The sequence below is a fragment of the Simochromis diagramma genome, unplaced genomic scaffold (genome assembly GCF_900408965.1).
Source record: "Simochromis diagramma unplaced genomic scaffold, fSimDia1.1 OVJJ01000402.1, whole genome shotgun sequence".
Classification (NCBI taxonomy): Eukaryota; Metazoa; Chordata; class Actinopteri; order Cichliformes; family Cichlidae; genus Simochromis; species Simochromis diagramma.
In genome coordinates, this window is record NW_024386972.1 from 1180896 (window position 1) to 1197095 (window position 16200).

General features: G+C 38.0%; 1 protein-coding gene across 1 annotated transcript; it reads right to left on the reverse strand.

Annotated features, from left to right (window-relative positions):
- Positions 1-244: 244 nt before the first annotated feature.
- Positions 245-15007, reverse strand: lgi1b (leucine-rich, glioma inactivated 1b). Its single transcript, XM_040038971.1, has 10 exons — positions 14434-15007; positions 14270-14341; positions 11868-11939; positions 11274-11345; positions 6564-6635; positions 5581-5750; positions 5328-5492; positions 3955-4175; positions 2698-2944; positions 245-1708 (listed from the first exon to the last, which is right to left on the reverse strand). Exons 1-10 carry the CDS (start codon positions 14682-14684, stop codon positions 1359-1361), a joined length of 1692 nt encoding a protein of 563 aa, XP_039894905.1. The 5' UTR covers positions 14685-15007; the 3' UTR covers positions 245-1358.
- Between the last annotated feature and the right edge of the window lie 1193 nt (positions 15008-16200).

Here is a 16200-nt window from a genome sequence, read left to right on the forward strand (position 1 = left end):
TAAAATGCGAAAAGAAGGCAAAGGGACATGTAATATCCTCTATCCTTACTCAACTAGATAAAAGTGACACAAGTAAGTCTACAGCAGAAGTATCACGTTACACCAAATCTTATCACTATATCTACACCAAAAAAAGAAGCATCGAGTGTGGTCCCCTCTACATACAAAAGTAACATAATTTACACAATATTGTAAAAACGTAAACATTATTTTTTTTGGCAAATTGTTGTCAGTGAAGTTTTTAAATTGTCATCAAACTTCTTTTGTGTCAGAATAAGAGGCGCACGTGAAAGCATAGGTAGTATGTGCGGCACAGTGGTTGGCTTTTCGTTGCAGAGTAAAGACAACAATGGCTTTGTCAACGGGGGAGAAAAGGGGTAAGGTTGCAGTGAAAGAGAAAGGGCTGGGTGACACAGTGGGATGCTTCTAGCGAGGCATTCATCAGAAATCGACGCCATGAGTGTGTTGCGCACACAGTCTTGTTCAACTGAGAGCAGAGAGGAAGCAGTTCTTTTTTTTTTAAAACTCAGTTTCTCACAGTGTTTAGCAGATTTGTCATTCCATTTATTGAAGTGAAATAATTACAAGCTGCCAACTAGCTGCCATGGAAAAGACACGGTTCTCAGCAAGTAGTCCAATTTTTACCTGCATTTGGTTGAAAGTAGTATTATTATGAAGCTCAGGTCTCAAATACTGACAAAATGCTCTATTGCTGAGTACAGCACTACATCTATAATCATAGATTTAAAGGTGAAAAGGGGGTTTTGTACATTTGTCAGATTGTCTGTTTTCTGTAAGGTATCTGTCAAGCCTGTCAGTTGAATGGCTCATGTGACAGGATGAATGAGACTAACCTACACAAGCAAATAAATCAAGTACTTAAACACAACACACCTATTAGTATTGTAGGTTAATGTCCCATAGTCTATAATGTATTTTCCATTATAGACCCCTTTTCCAAAAACAAAAACAACAACAACAAAACATGAATGGTAATCAGCACTATCAAAATCCTATAGGAGAAACTAAACTGCATGTAGATTAATAGCAAACTCATGTGTGAATGTCTTCTGCCTTTGGAGTTGAATAATAGACAAAGAAGATCACTGACTTCACAACTTTAAATGGAAAATAAGGCATTTCCAAATATTAAGGGATTGAGATATAAATACAGGACTTGCAGACCACTGCAGCTGATCACAAAATATTTATAAGTTTAGCTACAAACTAATCTAAAGGGCCTCATTATTTTTTGACAAATCTCTCTTTTTGTTTGAGCAAAGGTGGAAATTGTTGATTGATTAAAATGGGACTGACGAGAGCGACAATCTCGGGGAAAAGGCATTTAGACGATGGGCCTAATTGCTCAGATCGATCATGAGGTGCTCGTATATCTGAGTTTTTCCCTTGAAGCTGGATGCCAGTAGGAACACCCGGTCGTCAATGGAAACCAGAGAAAATCCCCGAGGCGCCTGGATATTCAGCTCCTGAGATGGGACAAACTGGCCCCTCTTGGTGTCCCATTGGTAGACCTGCGTCAGTGAGTAATCGCTGCCCAAGATGGCATACTGCCAGTTGCCGGTGGAGACGGGCTGGAACACCATAGAGCCACGGGAAGGAAATGTCTGGACCTCTTTGAACATGGCACCGTCCCAGCGCATCACCTTGGAGTCCCCGATGAATCTTGTCAAGCATATAAACAGATCACCTTTGAAAAGGACAAAGATTTCAAGAGGCCGTTTAGTTTAGACATTCAGCCACTAAATGCGGATCTGACACAGGAAAGCTCACAAAAAAACAGATTATGTAATCCCAAATATAATTCATTGTTTGCTACAAATATTTATTCAGCTGTGGGAGACATTTCGAGCTACATTATTCATGCACATTCACTCATTTTATATTCACACATTGTGTGCTGTGATCTTGAGTCGTGTCTTCCCTGTCTGCTCACATAGCAGAGTTGGGCTGATCTCAGCCTTATGCACTGTTTTGGGAGAAAGAAGAAGTGGATGCAGATGTTACTCTGGGAATGGTGCTATTTGTTTTTGATGACAGATAAAGCTTTCTCTCAGTTTTTCTTTCAGCCCTAACTAGGCTAGCTGTTATGGCAAACCCATAATATTCTCATAATATTATGTATACACCCCAGATTGCCTGTTCAGAGAAGGCTGAGAGTGTCTCCTGGTAGGCAGAGCGCCTGGTGTACCACATTTCTCTCTGCTGGGAGGTCTAAGGTGAGGGAGAAACCATAAAGTTGGAATTGCAAATTAATTCCCTGTCATTTGTCTTTGGAGACCTGTGTCCAGTACGCATACGGAAGCTGTTGTAAACCTCGAAAGAAAACTGCTTTCCTTGAACTAACTTTTCCCTGACATCAGCTAATAGCCACTAATAGGTAACCTGTTAATATGAGAGAGAAACCCCCACCCCACACTATCATAATGTTTTACAGTCTGATTTGTATGCAGGTTTTATGGCAGTGACATTGCCTCTTATCGCCTTCAAAATAAATGCCGATGATATGCAGCGGGAAAATAAAGAGTAATAAATCAAGTCTAAGAAAGTAAGTCATAAATGTTTTTATTAACCACACTTAAAAAAAAAGTTGAGTCCAATATTAAGCATGTGGTGCACTAAACTTAATGGATGCAACTAGGAGTTTGCACAGTGTCCTTTTGCTTGCATGGATCTCACCTTGAACTCGGAAGTGTTTGATGGAGAAGACGTCCTCCATGTCCGGTATGTCAGTCCTGCGGTCAAACTTTTTCTGGCTCCTGTTCCACTGGTACACGACGGGCCTCTGGGAGCTACTTGACAAAATCAGGTGGGGTTTGTTGGAGATCTCTAGATATTCTACATCTGTATCCCTGTACCAAGGGTGGAGTGACTGGTGGGAATAAAATCCATTGCCGTTCCATTTGTACACCGTTGTGGAGCCCGCCTACAGGAAGAACATGTACAAAACATCAGCTCAAGCCAACTTCATTCAAAACTTGAACAAGCATTTTAATTAAGTACTCAATAGTGATTTACAGTTGAAAACAATTATAGCTCAACATGAAAAAAAATTAGGCAACAAACTTCAAATTTTGCATGAAGCCAAACACCAGAGTGTGGTGGTGTGTCTGTGCTTGTGTGCCTGAGTTGTCCCCAAGCATATGTGAGAGCATATGTGAACATTTGGCAATACAAGCTAATCAGCAGGAGCAGACACAGACCGACATGCTGCAGAGAAGGACGCCCGGGGAAGGACTGGCTGACGTGGTGGGAAGAGTAGATTAGAGGATATTTATTCATACAGGGGCTGGATGCAGTAATAAGGACATGTCTACAGTATTGTTGTTGTTTTTAAGTCAAGTCAAAATTGATATCTGTTTGCACATTTTAACAACCCCAGCTGACCAAAGTACTGTACAAGTTATATAGAATATACAGTATATACAATGATGGCTAAATCAACAATAACTATGCACTAAAAATCAAATAAAAGAAGTAAATAACACTGTGTTTGCACACTAAAAGCCAGGATACTCTGCTCAACTAGATTTGAAAGCAAGCGAGAACAAATATATTTTAAAAGGTGTTTTAAAATGATTGAGGGATGTGGCAGTTCTTAAGTAAAAAGGTAAGTTGTTCCAAAGATTAGGAGCCACCACTGAAAAGGCCCTAACGCCTCTGCTTTGAAGCCTGACTCTAGGAGAGTTCAAGAGCTGCTGGTTCAAAGCCCTCTGTGCTCCAGTAGGACTGTAGGGTTTCAAAAGTTCTGTTAAGTAAGGGAGTGCTAACCCACTGAGACTTTAAAAATCAAGTAATGCAATTTTAAATTGAATCCTGAAATAGATTCATTTAAAAAATAAACCGTCACTAGCGAAATGCAAATTTATGCCACCTGCCATGAAATACTTTGTTGATTTTGAGTGACAGTGAAAGAAAACAGAAAAGAGGCCCAACCTTAGAGCTGTCAGCGATGACAAAGAAAGACTCTCCGTCGATCATGAAGGTCTCGATGTCGTTGGGTTTGCGAATTTTTAGGATGTCAATGTCCTGGATCTTGATGAACTTGCTGGCGGAGGTATCATGTTTGTAAATGTGTGAGCCCCCAAACAACTGGGCCACAATGACAAAGAGGTGGTTCTCAATTAGCATGGGCTTGCAGACGACAGTTGAGGTGCCTAAAGAGTAAAAGAGAGAACAAAATACACATTCAGTACATGCACAGAACCCAAGCAACTGTTTGTACTAGAATGTAAGAACAATTAGGCTCACTAACCTTTTTTTCATCCAATAAAGAGTGTCTAACTACAAATACTACATGAAACCCGTAGTTCCTTTCTTCAAGTACATCTATCTAAACCTTATCAAAACCATTTAATGACGTAATGTGGTGAAAAAGTAAACCTCTGTGACTGATAAAAATATTATGTGCATCACTGTTGGCAAAGATCTGACTGTTAGTTCTTCAGGGTTCTTATATATAGTTTGCCCAAGGATCTCAAAATGGTCTTAAAGTCTTCAGAAGAGCCTTCGTCGGCTAAATGTGAGGTGTTTAGAGTTGATTAATGGAAAAAGAAGATAAAAGGAAACCATAGACACATAAATTTGTATTTCAGAATTTCACCTATTCACCTTTCTAGACAACTTTCCTTTCTTTTACCTTGAGCAGTTATTATAATAAAACAATGTGGGTAGACTAGGGAGGAAAGGTCTTTTTGGTGGAACTTCTAACATTTGACAGGCATCTGGATCTTATAATATTGAATTAAAAGGGGCAAGTCATTGGTTAAATTTGTCTGTTTGCTACCGGGATTCCTTAAAAATATATAAGCAGATGTACATGAAAGTGGAATTTAACCACATTTTGAAGAGATTACAATTAGAATTGGATCCAGGAATTTTTGGAAGTGTTCTTTACCATGATGAGATGCCTTCACCAACAAATTGGAAGTGATCATCTCGATGTTCTCAAGAAAATAGCACAAAGTAGTGCTAGGATCTGATATCTTTCTACATCCAGGCACTCCATTTATGCCTGGATGCAGAGGAAATTTTCTGCATTAGCGGGTATGCTGTGTCAAACATCTCTTATTATACTGCTGGCTTAAACGGGTAATTATTTTGAATGGGAACTAGTAATTACATCAATCAGATATATACTCAACTGCAGTCACCTGAAAAAATGTATTGTGAAGTTCTACAGGGAAGCCAACTCTGACTGAGACCAATATAATCCATACAGGGTTTCTTATACATTTACATACTACACATTGAGGTCATTCCAGGTGAGAATATTTACACATTCTCGTATTGACTTGTGAAAAACTCACTTTCAATGGTGTCATATGTTCTGAAGGTCATCTCCACGTGATCCCATTCTAAGAAGCTGCATGTCCCAGCAAAAGGCTGGGCAAACACGACATACTGTTCATTACCAAGAGTGAAGGCATCCACCGAAATGGACTCAAACTTCAGTGACTGATAGGTGGCAAACTCTGAAAGGTGGGACATAACAATTAAATAGACATGAGAGAAAGATGCTGTAGATGCTGTGATACAAGGAGATGTGCAAGAGGAAGGTACCTGCTGCGATGCAGTCAAAAGAGTGAGGCAGCAGGTCGTTGATCTTCTTCCCCTGGTGAATGGGTGGGCCACTGCAGTAGATTTGGTCTAGAGTGGCATTGGTGTGGTGCATCCACTCCACCAACCACTTGAGCTTGCAGTCACAGATCAAATTGTTGCCTCGCAGATCCCTACATGAATGGATCACAAGTAAAATACAGTTCAATTTTCTTTATACAGTTTCCTCAAGGTGCTTTACATTGTAAGGTTAAGACCCTCCAATAACACAAACAAAACCCCAACAACCAGATGGGATCAATCAGCGATCGGTGGGAAGGAAAACTCCACAGAACCTGCCATGACAATCAAGTAAAACACTAACGTTACAACATGAAATCGTTAATATTTATTCTTTATTTCTTGCTTTCTTTATTCTTTTTAAAACTTACAGGCCTCTTATTTCCAAGAACTGTTCAGTTTGCTAAACCACAGCACGTGTCCCAGCTCCTGGGTAGTCTCTGCTTATCACACACTCTCAGTTTGAATAGCTATTAAGCTTGAATGTGGAGTCTAGTGAATCTAGAGACACAGGAATTAATCTAGCTGATTGTGTCAGTGTGACCTAAGCCAGTATCTAGTTCTTTTGTTGTGTAATTGACTTGCTGACCATTTACCCTGACATTGTAGCATCTTAACCCAGCCTTTCCTTTCTCTAGATTTCTCAACCGCAGTATGTAATAGCTTCCTCTATAATGATTTACTTTCTCAGACTATTCTCTCATTTTCCTTCTTGCACAGTTATTGTTTCTTTCTTTGAAAAGAAGGAGAAATACTAATATAGATTTAGCAACTACTTATGTTTTTCAAACTGTGTGAAAAGGACTAAACATACAGCATATAAATAGTAATCAAACACAAATACAATGAACCCTTGATGACCATATTAGTAATAACTAAAGTGTATATTTGCATTGTGAGGATGGATTAAGGAAAAACAGACTCACACTTTGGTCAAAGCATCCATGCCCTTAAAAACATCTTTGGGCAGTGTCTCAAGGTTGTTGTAAGCCAGACTCCTAATCAGCAAAAAGGAAAAAAATAATAAACAAAGTGATTACATTAGATGTAGAGTGCAACTCTTCCGACATATCCATTTCCCTTAATGTATTTTTCATTGGTTGGTGGAACAGAATGACTTGAGAAATAGAATAAAACCAAGGACATTACAAATAAATAAACATGTCACAAAACCTGACTACTTCTAGATTCCTCTCATGTCATGTTGTAAACAGGATGCGTGTGGAAATGGTAAGGCATTTAAAAAAAACATTAACGAATTAAGATGCAATATGTTTCTTTAGATACCATGTACAGGTGCTTAAAATTGAGAAGGCAGTCCTTCAATAAAAAATGTTCATTCACGAATTAAGTGCAAACTCTACAGGAGTTCATTTAGCAAAGAAAAGAAAAAAAGTACTATACAAAATAAAACAAAATACATTTCAATATTGCTTCACCTGTTCTGATTCACTTACATATTAAAAAGGAATGGGAAGAAGTGCACACTTATTTAATCCCGCCTCCTCGCCATAAGTTATCAGTTAATATTTATTTAGCTTCCTTACTGATACAAACCGCAGTAATAACAATGAAAATATTTCTAATATAACGTATATGACACATACAGTACAAATTATCAGAGCATTATGTTTTTGTAGCTCTATAAGCCTCCACACAACAAAGCCAATACTTCCAGTTTTGAAAAGTTAATTATACAAATCATATCAAGGATATCATATCTTTATAACTATCTTTGAACTGCTTTATGTTTGGCCAACTCCACACTCAAATTGTTCCACAGTTTCACTCCATCCATAGAAAAACAAAAACTTGTTTTTTTTGTTCCTGGTATTACACAAACTCACAACTTTCAAGAAGAAATCCATTAAATTATAGTTTCCTTGTCTCAAAAAACAAAAAGAAAAAACATGTGTTGAATGTCACCTGGTAGTTCTGAACTGCTTTTTTTTTTTTGAAGAATAAAAAGCGAATCTAATGTACTTTTATAGTTATTGCCCCAGACCTCTGCACAACAGCTTATAGAATATAGTCTAATGCCTCCTTTGTCTTGTTCAGTATTGCAATGTTTCTTAATACTTTGGAATGAATATATCTTATCTGTGCTCTCTAATTAAGTATCTCATCTATTATTACCCCAAGAAATCTATTATATTGACTCTTTCAAAATGAACACCATTTATTTGAGTTTTTACATTTATACTTAATCTGCTCTTTCCAAAGAACAGTTTTATTAGGTAGTTTTATTCAAATGTAATAGTAATTTGTTTTTAATCATGCCCAAGCTTTAATTTAATTATTTCATTAGTTACCTCATCAAATAAATGCAGCAGATCCTCACCAGTGCAGAAAATGTTTATATCATCAGGAACAGTACCATTTTAACACTCTGGACACTTCACACATGTCATTGATAAATTAAAGAATCTAGGGCCCAAAACTGACCCCTGGGGTACACTACAAGCAATGTCCATGCATACAGAGCAACAACCATTTAATTTCACAAACTGCTTCCTGTCTCTTAAATAACTCCCAACCCAATTTAAAACTACCCCCCGACACTATAATGATACAGTTTTCTTACTAATATATCCTGATCTATTGTGTCAAATGCTTAAATCTATGAATTATCCAGCCACATATTGCTTTTTGTCTATAGAATTTGTGATGTATTCTATTGAATCTAATAGTGCCAGTGATGTTGATCTGCTTGATCTGAGCCCTCAGGCTCTCGGTGAGCAGTTTATGTTTATCTATATGTTTTTCCAGTTGATTGTTAAACAGTTTTTCAAGATTTTCTAAGAATTGACATAGTAAAGAAACAGGCCTGTAGTTTTTGAAATGGTGTTTGTTGTCAGATTTGTATAAAAGTTTATCTTTTGCTATTTTCATTCTGTCTGAAAATATACCAGTTTGAAATGATAAATTACAAATTAAATCTTAAAATAGCCTTAAGAGCTTTCTTACTTACTTACTTACTGTCTTATTTTCAGTGTCATTTGTAAAACTGTTGTCTATGAGAGTGGCTCAATGTGATGTGATTCTAGTAGATCTGGTTACTTTAGGGACCAGGTTCATGCAGTACATTGTGTTAATAAAGTATATACGTGAATTCATAACCCTTCAGTTCAAAGTCCATTCCTTTATCCATGTTAATACAAGTTTCAGATATGGTAATGACACTGAATTGATGTAAAAACTAGTTTAGATAATCCTTGATATTAATAAAATTTGTATATAGACTTCTACAGTTAAACTAGATAATTGACCATCTCACCCCAGCCCCCTGGTTGTACTGTTGATTTGTATAGTAGCAGCAGTTGTTATTGATAGAAGAGAAGAAGTTGCCTGGGTCTATTTCATATTCCAAGTTCTGTGTTAATTAAATGTTTTGACTTCAAGTTGATCATGTTCTGCACGTATGTATCTGACTGATGCAGTTGTTTTTTTCCCCAGATGTAGCCGAGTTGTTCCTTTCAGTGTATGTCATAAGTGAGTGTGTGGTTGTTTGTTACCTTGTATATAGTCTAGCTTCTCCGGTGCTGTCAAATGCAGGGTATTTTTTTGGCCAACAGTAAAAAAAAAACTCCAACAAAAACAAACCCTGGAGCTAGAGACTGAACTTCAAAACACACAGAGAGATGTGAATGAAATGAAATGTTGGCGTAATCCATGAACACTGCATTATTTATATGAAAGTTGGTTCTCCAAGGAAGAGAGACCTTTTAACTTTACAGTTTATGCAAGAATGCACTAAGCAAACACATGAGGTTAGAGCAGAGTGGAAAGGATTCCAATATAACTCCTTGCAGATGCCCTTTAATAATGTATTTACTGTGTGTGATGCTCTTAAAGTGTCCTCTGATACTGCATGTGGTATCAGCGTTTGTTTACTTTTTTCTAGAAGGGAACCGAAAAAGGGCATCTTCACTGACATGCTATGGCACTTTTTGAGTCATGTTAGCAATATAAAAAAAATCTTAGCTGACAGTTTTAGCGCTTCATATTTTATTGCATACATTGTTATTGGAAAATGATTTAATTCTAGAGCAGTGATCCCCTACTGGAGCTTGGATCTGACCTTCCCTTTGCAGTGAATTATCTTGCCTACAGGAAAACTCCATTTGTAAAGTTATAACTTTGACAAAAGCAATTAAACTCGTTACCTAGATAATTATTCTTATATAGACAAGGTTTTATTATGTTGCTTTTATCAGAATATTTGTTGGTCTACAGTACCACACCATGGATTTGTTAACTCTGGCCTGATTCAGGTATTACTGTTGTTGAAGAGGGCTGGTGGTTTATTCATGTGTCTGAGCTTCCCAATTGTTATTCCCTGTTGTATTTTTCTATTCATTTTTCTGATGTCTTGTCTTTAGTTTTACTTCCCCTCTTGTCTCATTGTTATTGATTGTCTTTCTTTTTCTTCCCCCAGCTGTTTGCACTCCCCTGATTACCTTCACGTGTATAAATAGTCCTGCCTTTCCACTCAGTCTTTGTTGCAGTATCTGTTTACCTTTCTTGCATGGTTGCTGCCTGTTTTGTAGAAGTTTGGTAAAACTTGATTCTTAATTCTTCATCCATAGCACATTGAAGTGGATTCACTTTCAGTGTAAATCTTTTTAAAAACCATTTGCTTGTGATTTCTTGTAGATCAAACTATTTTCTATACTTTGCTTATGTTGGGATAAATGTTTTAATCTCTCCTATTTGACTTTTATTCCTCTTCATAACAATATATAGTTTATAAGATGGTGGTGATCATAAGGATGATGAAGGGATGACAAGGAAGACCAATATGCTAAAATCTTGTTTGCCCTGTGCTGCATGATGTTAAAGGGAAAACATGTTGAAGAGTCACAGAGTGATAGGTCACCCGGTTTAAGGTTACAGCACAGTTATATTTAACTTGACCGATAAGTCACTTGCACTCTCACCTACCTTTAGTTCTGGCAGGCTTTGAGGTGACATTGTCACTGTGTTTAGAAAAAACACTGTTAAGAATGTGTTAGCATCTTTTATGCACTCAATATACATATATTTCGTATAGTTTTGTTCTACAGGACAGAATCGTGGTTTTATAAATTGTCTAGGCAGATTTTGAGCAGTTGTATCCAATATTCACACTAATAGCTTCTTTTTTTGGTTTTAGAAAAATCAAACTTTGACAAAATCAAGTCTATTTTACTGTCTAAAATATATGAACAGCTTATCTGCAATGAAACATCCAGACCTGCCCTTCTGCAACCTGATCCAACTGATATCTTCAGTCACCTTGAGAAATGATTACTGGCAGCAGCGCTTTTGCCTACCTTTTCATTCCAGACAGTGACAAAGTGAAACGGGGACAGAAAAGGCAAACTGATGGAGGGTATGTCAGGATACCTTGAAAAATAATGTTCAGTTACTTTTTACCTCAGATTACTCGAAAAGTGAAACAGACGTGTGAAAGGGACAATGCAGATGTTAATGTGAAGAAAGGAAAAAGCCACAAGTTCTAAGAAAATAGAAAGGAACAAACGAGAGATGGGACTATTCCCTGGACAGGGATTAAGGAGAAGATAAGTAAAGACTGGAGGAAGAAAGAGGATAACAAGAACTGAGTTAAAGTTTTTTCAAACCAAAATACTTACAGATGTACTAGAGCTTTCAGGCCCCGGAAAGCATACGGGGATATTTCAGCAATTTTGTTGTTTTCAATAAATCTGTGAATGAGAAGCAGAATGAATGAGAGTAAGTCATGAAATCCTACACACAATGAATACTGACATCTATTGTGGTCCTGTAAGAAGATGAGATGTTTACTGCAATCAGGCTATGGAGAGTTTTACATGATCGCTAAGGCTAGTAAAACACTGGGAAAACATGTCAAAGTAAATTATACTGTAAACACATTCAAAATGCAAACAAGTGTTTTCAGCCATTTAAGACAATTTGACTTAAGCTGTGGTTGTAGTTGGATGGAGCACCCAAACGGGGAACATTAGTGTAAACATGCTTATGGGGAAAGCCTCATCGTTCAGATAGATTTATATGCCATCATGTAACCAAGCATGCACTACAGTAAGGTTTTGAGTGCAATATTTCCGCACAGGTTCACATAGTGCTGTTATTAATCAGCATGTGTCTCATATTTGTTTAATACAAAAAATATGCAATTATGATACAGTGTTTCATACAACAGCACGCAAATGTTTTCTGCACATGAATTAAAAACAGTTACTTACAGGTATTCAAGATGTGGTAAACCTTGAAATGCATCCTCATCAATCAGGTCAAATGAGTTTGCTGTAAACAACCTGTGAAGGAAAAACAAACCAAAAAAGACTTAGATAGATAGATAGATAGATAGATAGATAGATATAGATAGATAGATAGATAGATAGCTCTCATAAGAATAACATCAAAATTTGATATCACTTTTCTGCATTCATACTTCAATAGATTTTTGACAACACCGCTGGCTGAAATGCAATAATATGACATTATATGAGATAATATTTCTCATAAGAAATGGCAAATATGACAGTCTTTTACAGACAGTTTCAAACACTCACTGTTGAACCTCTCTCCTGACCTCCTCCATACATGAATTGAGATGAATGAAACATTTCAAATTTAGATTCATCACTCCGTAACACGGATCGCTGCGGTTTTTCAGTTCATTTCTTGTGTAATTTGGCATACCTGAACCTTTTTATGTTTCCCTATGAAATGCTCTTGACAGCCACCCTTCCACTGATGACATTTCTGATGAGGCTTCAGTGAACAGTAGACGGATCAAATGAAGGGCCAGATGCATTTTTCAGGTTCTGTCAGGTCTTGGCACACTGTGCAGTGTGTCCTTTACAAAGTGTGTCCACAGGAAACAAATTATGCACCTTTGTGGCAGGCTAGTATAACAGTGCCTAAAAATGAAATTTAAAAGTAGCTCAACAACAAAAGAAACATTCCTCTGAAAAGGGTCAGGTAGAACGACTGGAATGAAAATGAGTGAAAAAGCAGCCAATCTCCAACGTAAACTTTTGAAAGGTCTTCGGAAAGCCTGGGAAACTGTTGATGAAGACCACTTTATCTATATAATATGATATCTTTATAATTTTTAAAGTCTGGTTCTTTGGAAGCAAAATATAAAGGATGGAAGCGTTTAGACTAATGCAAATTGCCATATTTAAAGCAACTGTACATAGATTTTTTTTAACAGCTGGTTGTTTGTGTTTCACAACTTAACTGAGATGAACTTCAACAAGATATTGATTTGTGTGGGCTGTGCTCAATAAGAAAAGGTCATGGATGTTTACGTAATGTCAATGGCAGTAAGTCTATTGCAAAAAGCAGAGAAATTGGATGGGGGACTGGGATACTGTAATAGACAACACTCATTCACCACTTCTACCCACTGTGTATGTGGTCAATGAATGACTCAGATTAAACAGAGAAACAACCACTCACTTGTACATATTTCTCATAAGAAATGGCAAAGAATCAAGATTCTTACCCCCCCCCCCCTCCCTTCCCTCCCTCCCACTTGTTTCTGAGTCACTTTTTAAATAACTAACATAAGAATCGTGTCCATCGGCAACATATTGTACACCTCATCTCCACCAGATTATTAAAAATCTTAAAGGGTTTTTGTTTATTATTAATCTGGCATTTGGTTACTGTACAGAGCGGCTCTTTTCTTTTAAATATTGAACAAAAGTACCATCAGTATTATTTATTATTATGTCAAGGTCGAAATATTACAATCCTAAGATGTTAAAGTCTTTAAAATGAGGAAGCCAGTTACCCTGACATTTGGCTAATGCAGACTACAAAACAGTGGCACTGATCAAGCATGCCTTAATGGAGGTTAAGATGCTTCAAGTCACCTTTGCAGGGAAAAATAACAGATGAGGCAGTCCACTTATTCACTCATCTTCAGTTACCTCTCTCCTAACAGTCACGAGCTCGGTCTTCAGATGCGTGATGCTACGTCCTCCTACGTTTGAGGCTTCGTGCACATTTAGCCTCGACTTCACCGTCATCTGAGAGAATGAAGGAACCGGTGCCAGGAAAGCTAGACTGACGCTTGACAGCATGTTATTATGTGCGGCGTAGAGTACAGTTAAGTCTGACCTTGCTGTTAATTTGCGGATTTGCAAGAACGCATTTGCTCAATAGACTCAAGTCCTGTCAAGATACTAAATAATGAAGGCCATTAATCAACAGCACTGTTAGGAGAAGGTGAACACTCATGTGCACGCCTGTTATTTGACTACAGATTAGGGCTGAATTATTCGGGAGAATAAGAGAACATGCTCATTGTTTATCTCAGCCACCCTGTTTCTAAAGAAGATACGCACACACACACACACACACTGTTCCTCTTGCTGTTAGTTGCTCTAGCCATGTGGTCTATTGCATAATCCAGACACCATTACAGAGAATTCCCCCTTTAAAGCTGAATCTAAGCCTGTGTGCAAGTTGCCTGTTAAGACACAACCTTACTTTTAAATCAAGGAAGCAGTGAGACAGACAGGCAGACATAAATTATAAATAGACAGATAAATAAATAGGCAGACAGATTGACAGATACATAAATTGATAGATACATAGATAAATAGATAGATTGAAAGCTATTACTCACAGCAGGTGTAGGGTAGGTGTGTGCGCAAAGCTTCCTCCAGTAATTTCATTAAATCCAGACTTGACAAAAGATCTGATTAAAAGGAGAAACAAATCAAAGTGGAAATATGACACAGAATGTAATAAGCTTTCTGACACTTCACCACTTCATGCAGCATCACTTACAGTGAAACGACGTCGGATGGGAAAGTGTGGGGCACAGATCGGACACTCTCACATAGGGCATTATCTTTTGTGCAGGTGCATCCGTGGGGGCATCTGGGCTGCCTCACTCTCCGTCCGTCAGCTAAAGCCAAGCTGACAACAACGACCCAAACCAAGAGCGTCCATCCTTTCCGTCTTCTCCATCCCCTCACTTCTCTGCTCGGGTATCCCATTCCTTCTGTCCCGAGCCGAGTACTTCCACTCACGAACATGCAACTTACAAGCAAAATCTGCGACGTGTAAAGCCAATCGGGAAATATTAACTTGACGCTTTCAGATTGTTTTCTCGTTTTGCTTTTAAAAGCCGAGGTCCTCTGTCTTGTTTGCTTTTAATGATAGAGCGCTCTGAGGCTGTCTTCTATGCTTCTAGCGTCTCAATAGGAAGGCACCAGTCCAGTGGATTTGTTCTGCAAGGGGCAGGATTACAAATGCGGGGCAGATGGGACATAATAGCAGAAAACATCTCAGATTTTTGTCGTGCCTAAGTAAAAGGCAAGGGTAAAAATCTGGCTTTTTGGAGTTGTCCCGTAGCCTAAATGCTTTGCTAAAGGAAAAAAAAAAGAAGAAGAAGAAGAAGATGCCCTTAGAGAGAGAAAGCGAGTGGAAGAAAGAAAGAAAGAGAGATGGAGGGGGGGAGAGGGGGAGAGAGGCCCCAAGGTGCGCTTTTTTTTTTATCAGCGGTGCCAGCTATTATTTATGCGCGCTTCAGAGCCGTGCATGGCTAATGGGGGAGCAGCTATTCATGAGGCGCTCTGTGCAAATGCACCTGCCCCACTCATTCAAATGCTGCCTCTTTTCTTTCCTTCTCTGGCATAATAATGACATTAAATGTGAAAATATACGGTTAAATATACATCAAAAAGACTACTCAATCAGATATTTGTGCATAAGAAATGGCTGGTAAAGTCTGATCTCCAGACTATCATTACAGGGGGGGGGGGGAATGTAGAGCAGTATTTTATATTATGTTCATTAAAATGAATGTCGTGAAATAGCATACACGGGGAAACATATCATAGGATTTCATGAATAAAATATTTTCAAAATATAATTTCCATCCGTTTGGATTGCGTGGTTTTTAAACTCGTTTTAAATCCTTATTAAAACAGACTGTTTGCCTGACATGTATGCAAAAAGCCTTTTGTGTTGTTTATCCAACTGGATGAGTACGCCTATGTGTGTTTAAATAGCTAATAGGACGACATATTTTTTCAGTAATAAATGACGAGAGCTGTGCCGTTTCTTTCCTGGATGAGGTCCTTTGATGGGTTCGGTGGGTTACATGGGAAGTCAGGGAACACTGCATTTTTGTTCCCGGACTGACTCATAACCCCGAGTCCGAATTAAACTCAAAACATTCACACAGTACAATGCCCTCTTTATTTTCCGTCCACAATTCAAATACATCCTCCAGTGTCACTCAGCGGAAGTGAACGATATGAATCAATTGCCGGTTGATCCGTGTAACTGGGCCATTTGTTCTAAAATGAATGTCGATGCTCGATGTTGTACTGCACCCCCTTTCATCCCCAATAGATTATTCATCTCACCTGGTGACGCTGACTTGCCCCCTGATAAATGGCTAATTAGATAAATTGGGTGATGGACAAACTGATAAATTAGAAAAGAATTAGATGCCCGATTAAAGAAACTGTTATCAGCCAATTACACTTACACAGAATTAGACTTTAGAGCCTCGTTATTGACTACAAACCAATGTAAGCTTTA

What these genes read in the sequence shown, in the direction of transcription:
- lgi1b (XM_040038971.1), bottom strand. Translation starts at nt 14,684, where the DNA reads ATGTTCGTGAGTGGAAGTACTCGGCTCGGGACAGAAGGAATGGGATAC. An exon ending in TTTTGACTGCATCGCAGCAG is followed by an intron (nt 5,493 to 5,580) that starts GTACCTTCCTCT and finishes CCCACCTTTCAG; the next exon opens with AGTTTGCCACCTATCAGTCA. An exon ending in TCATCGCTGACAGCTCTAAG is followed by an intron (nt 2,945 to 3,954) that starts GTTGGGCCTCTT and finishes TTCTTCCTGTAG; the next exon opens with GCGGGCTCCACAACGGTGTA.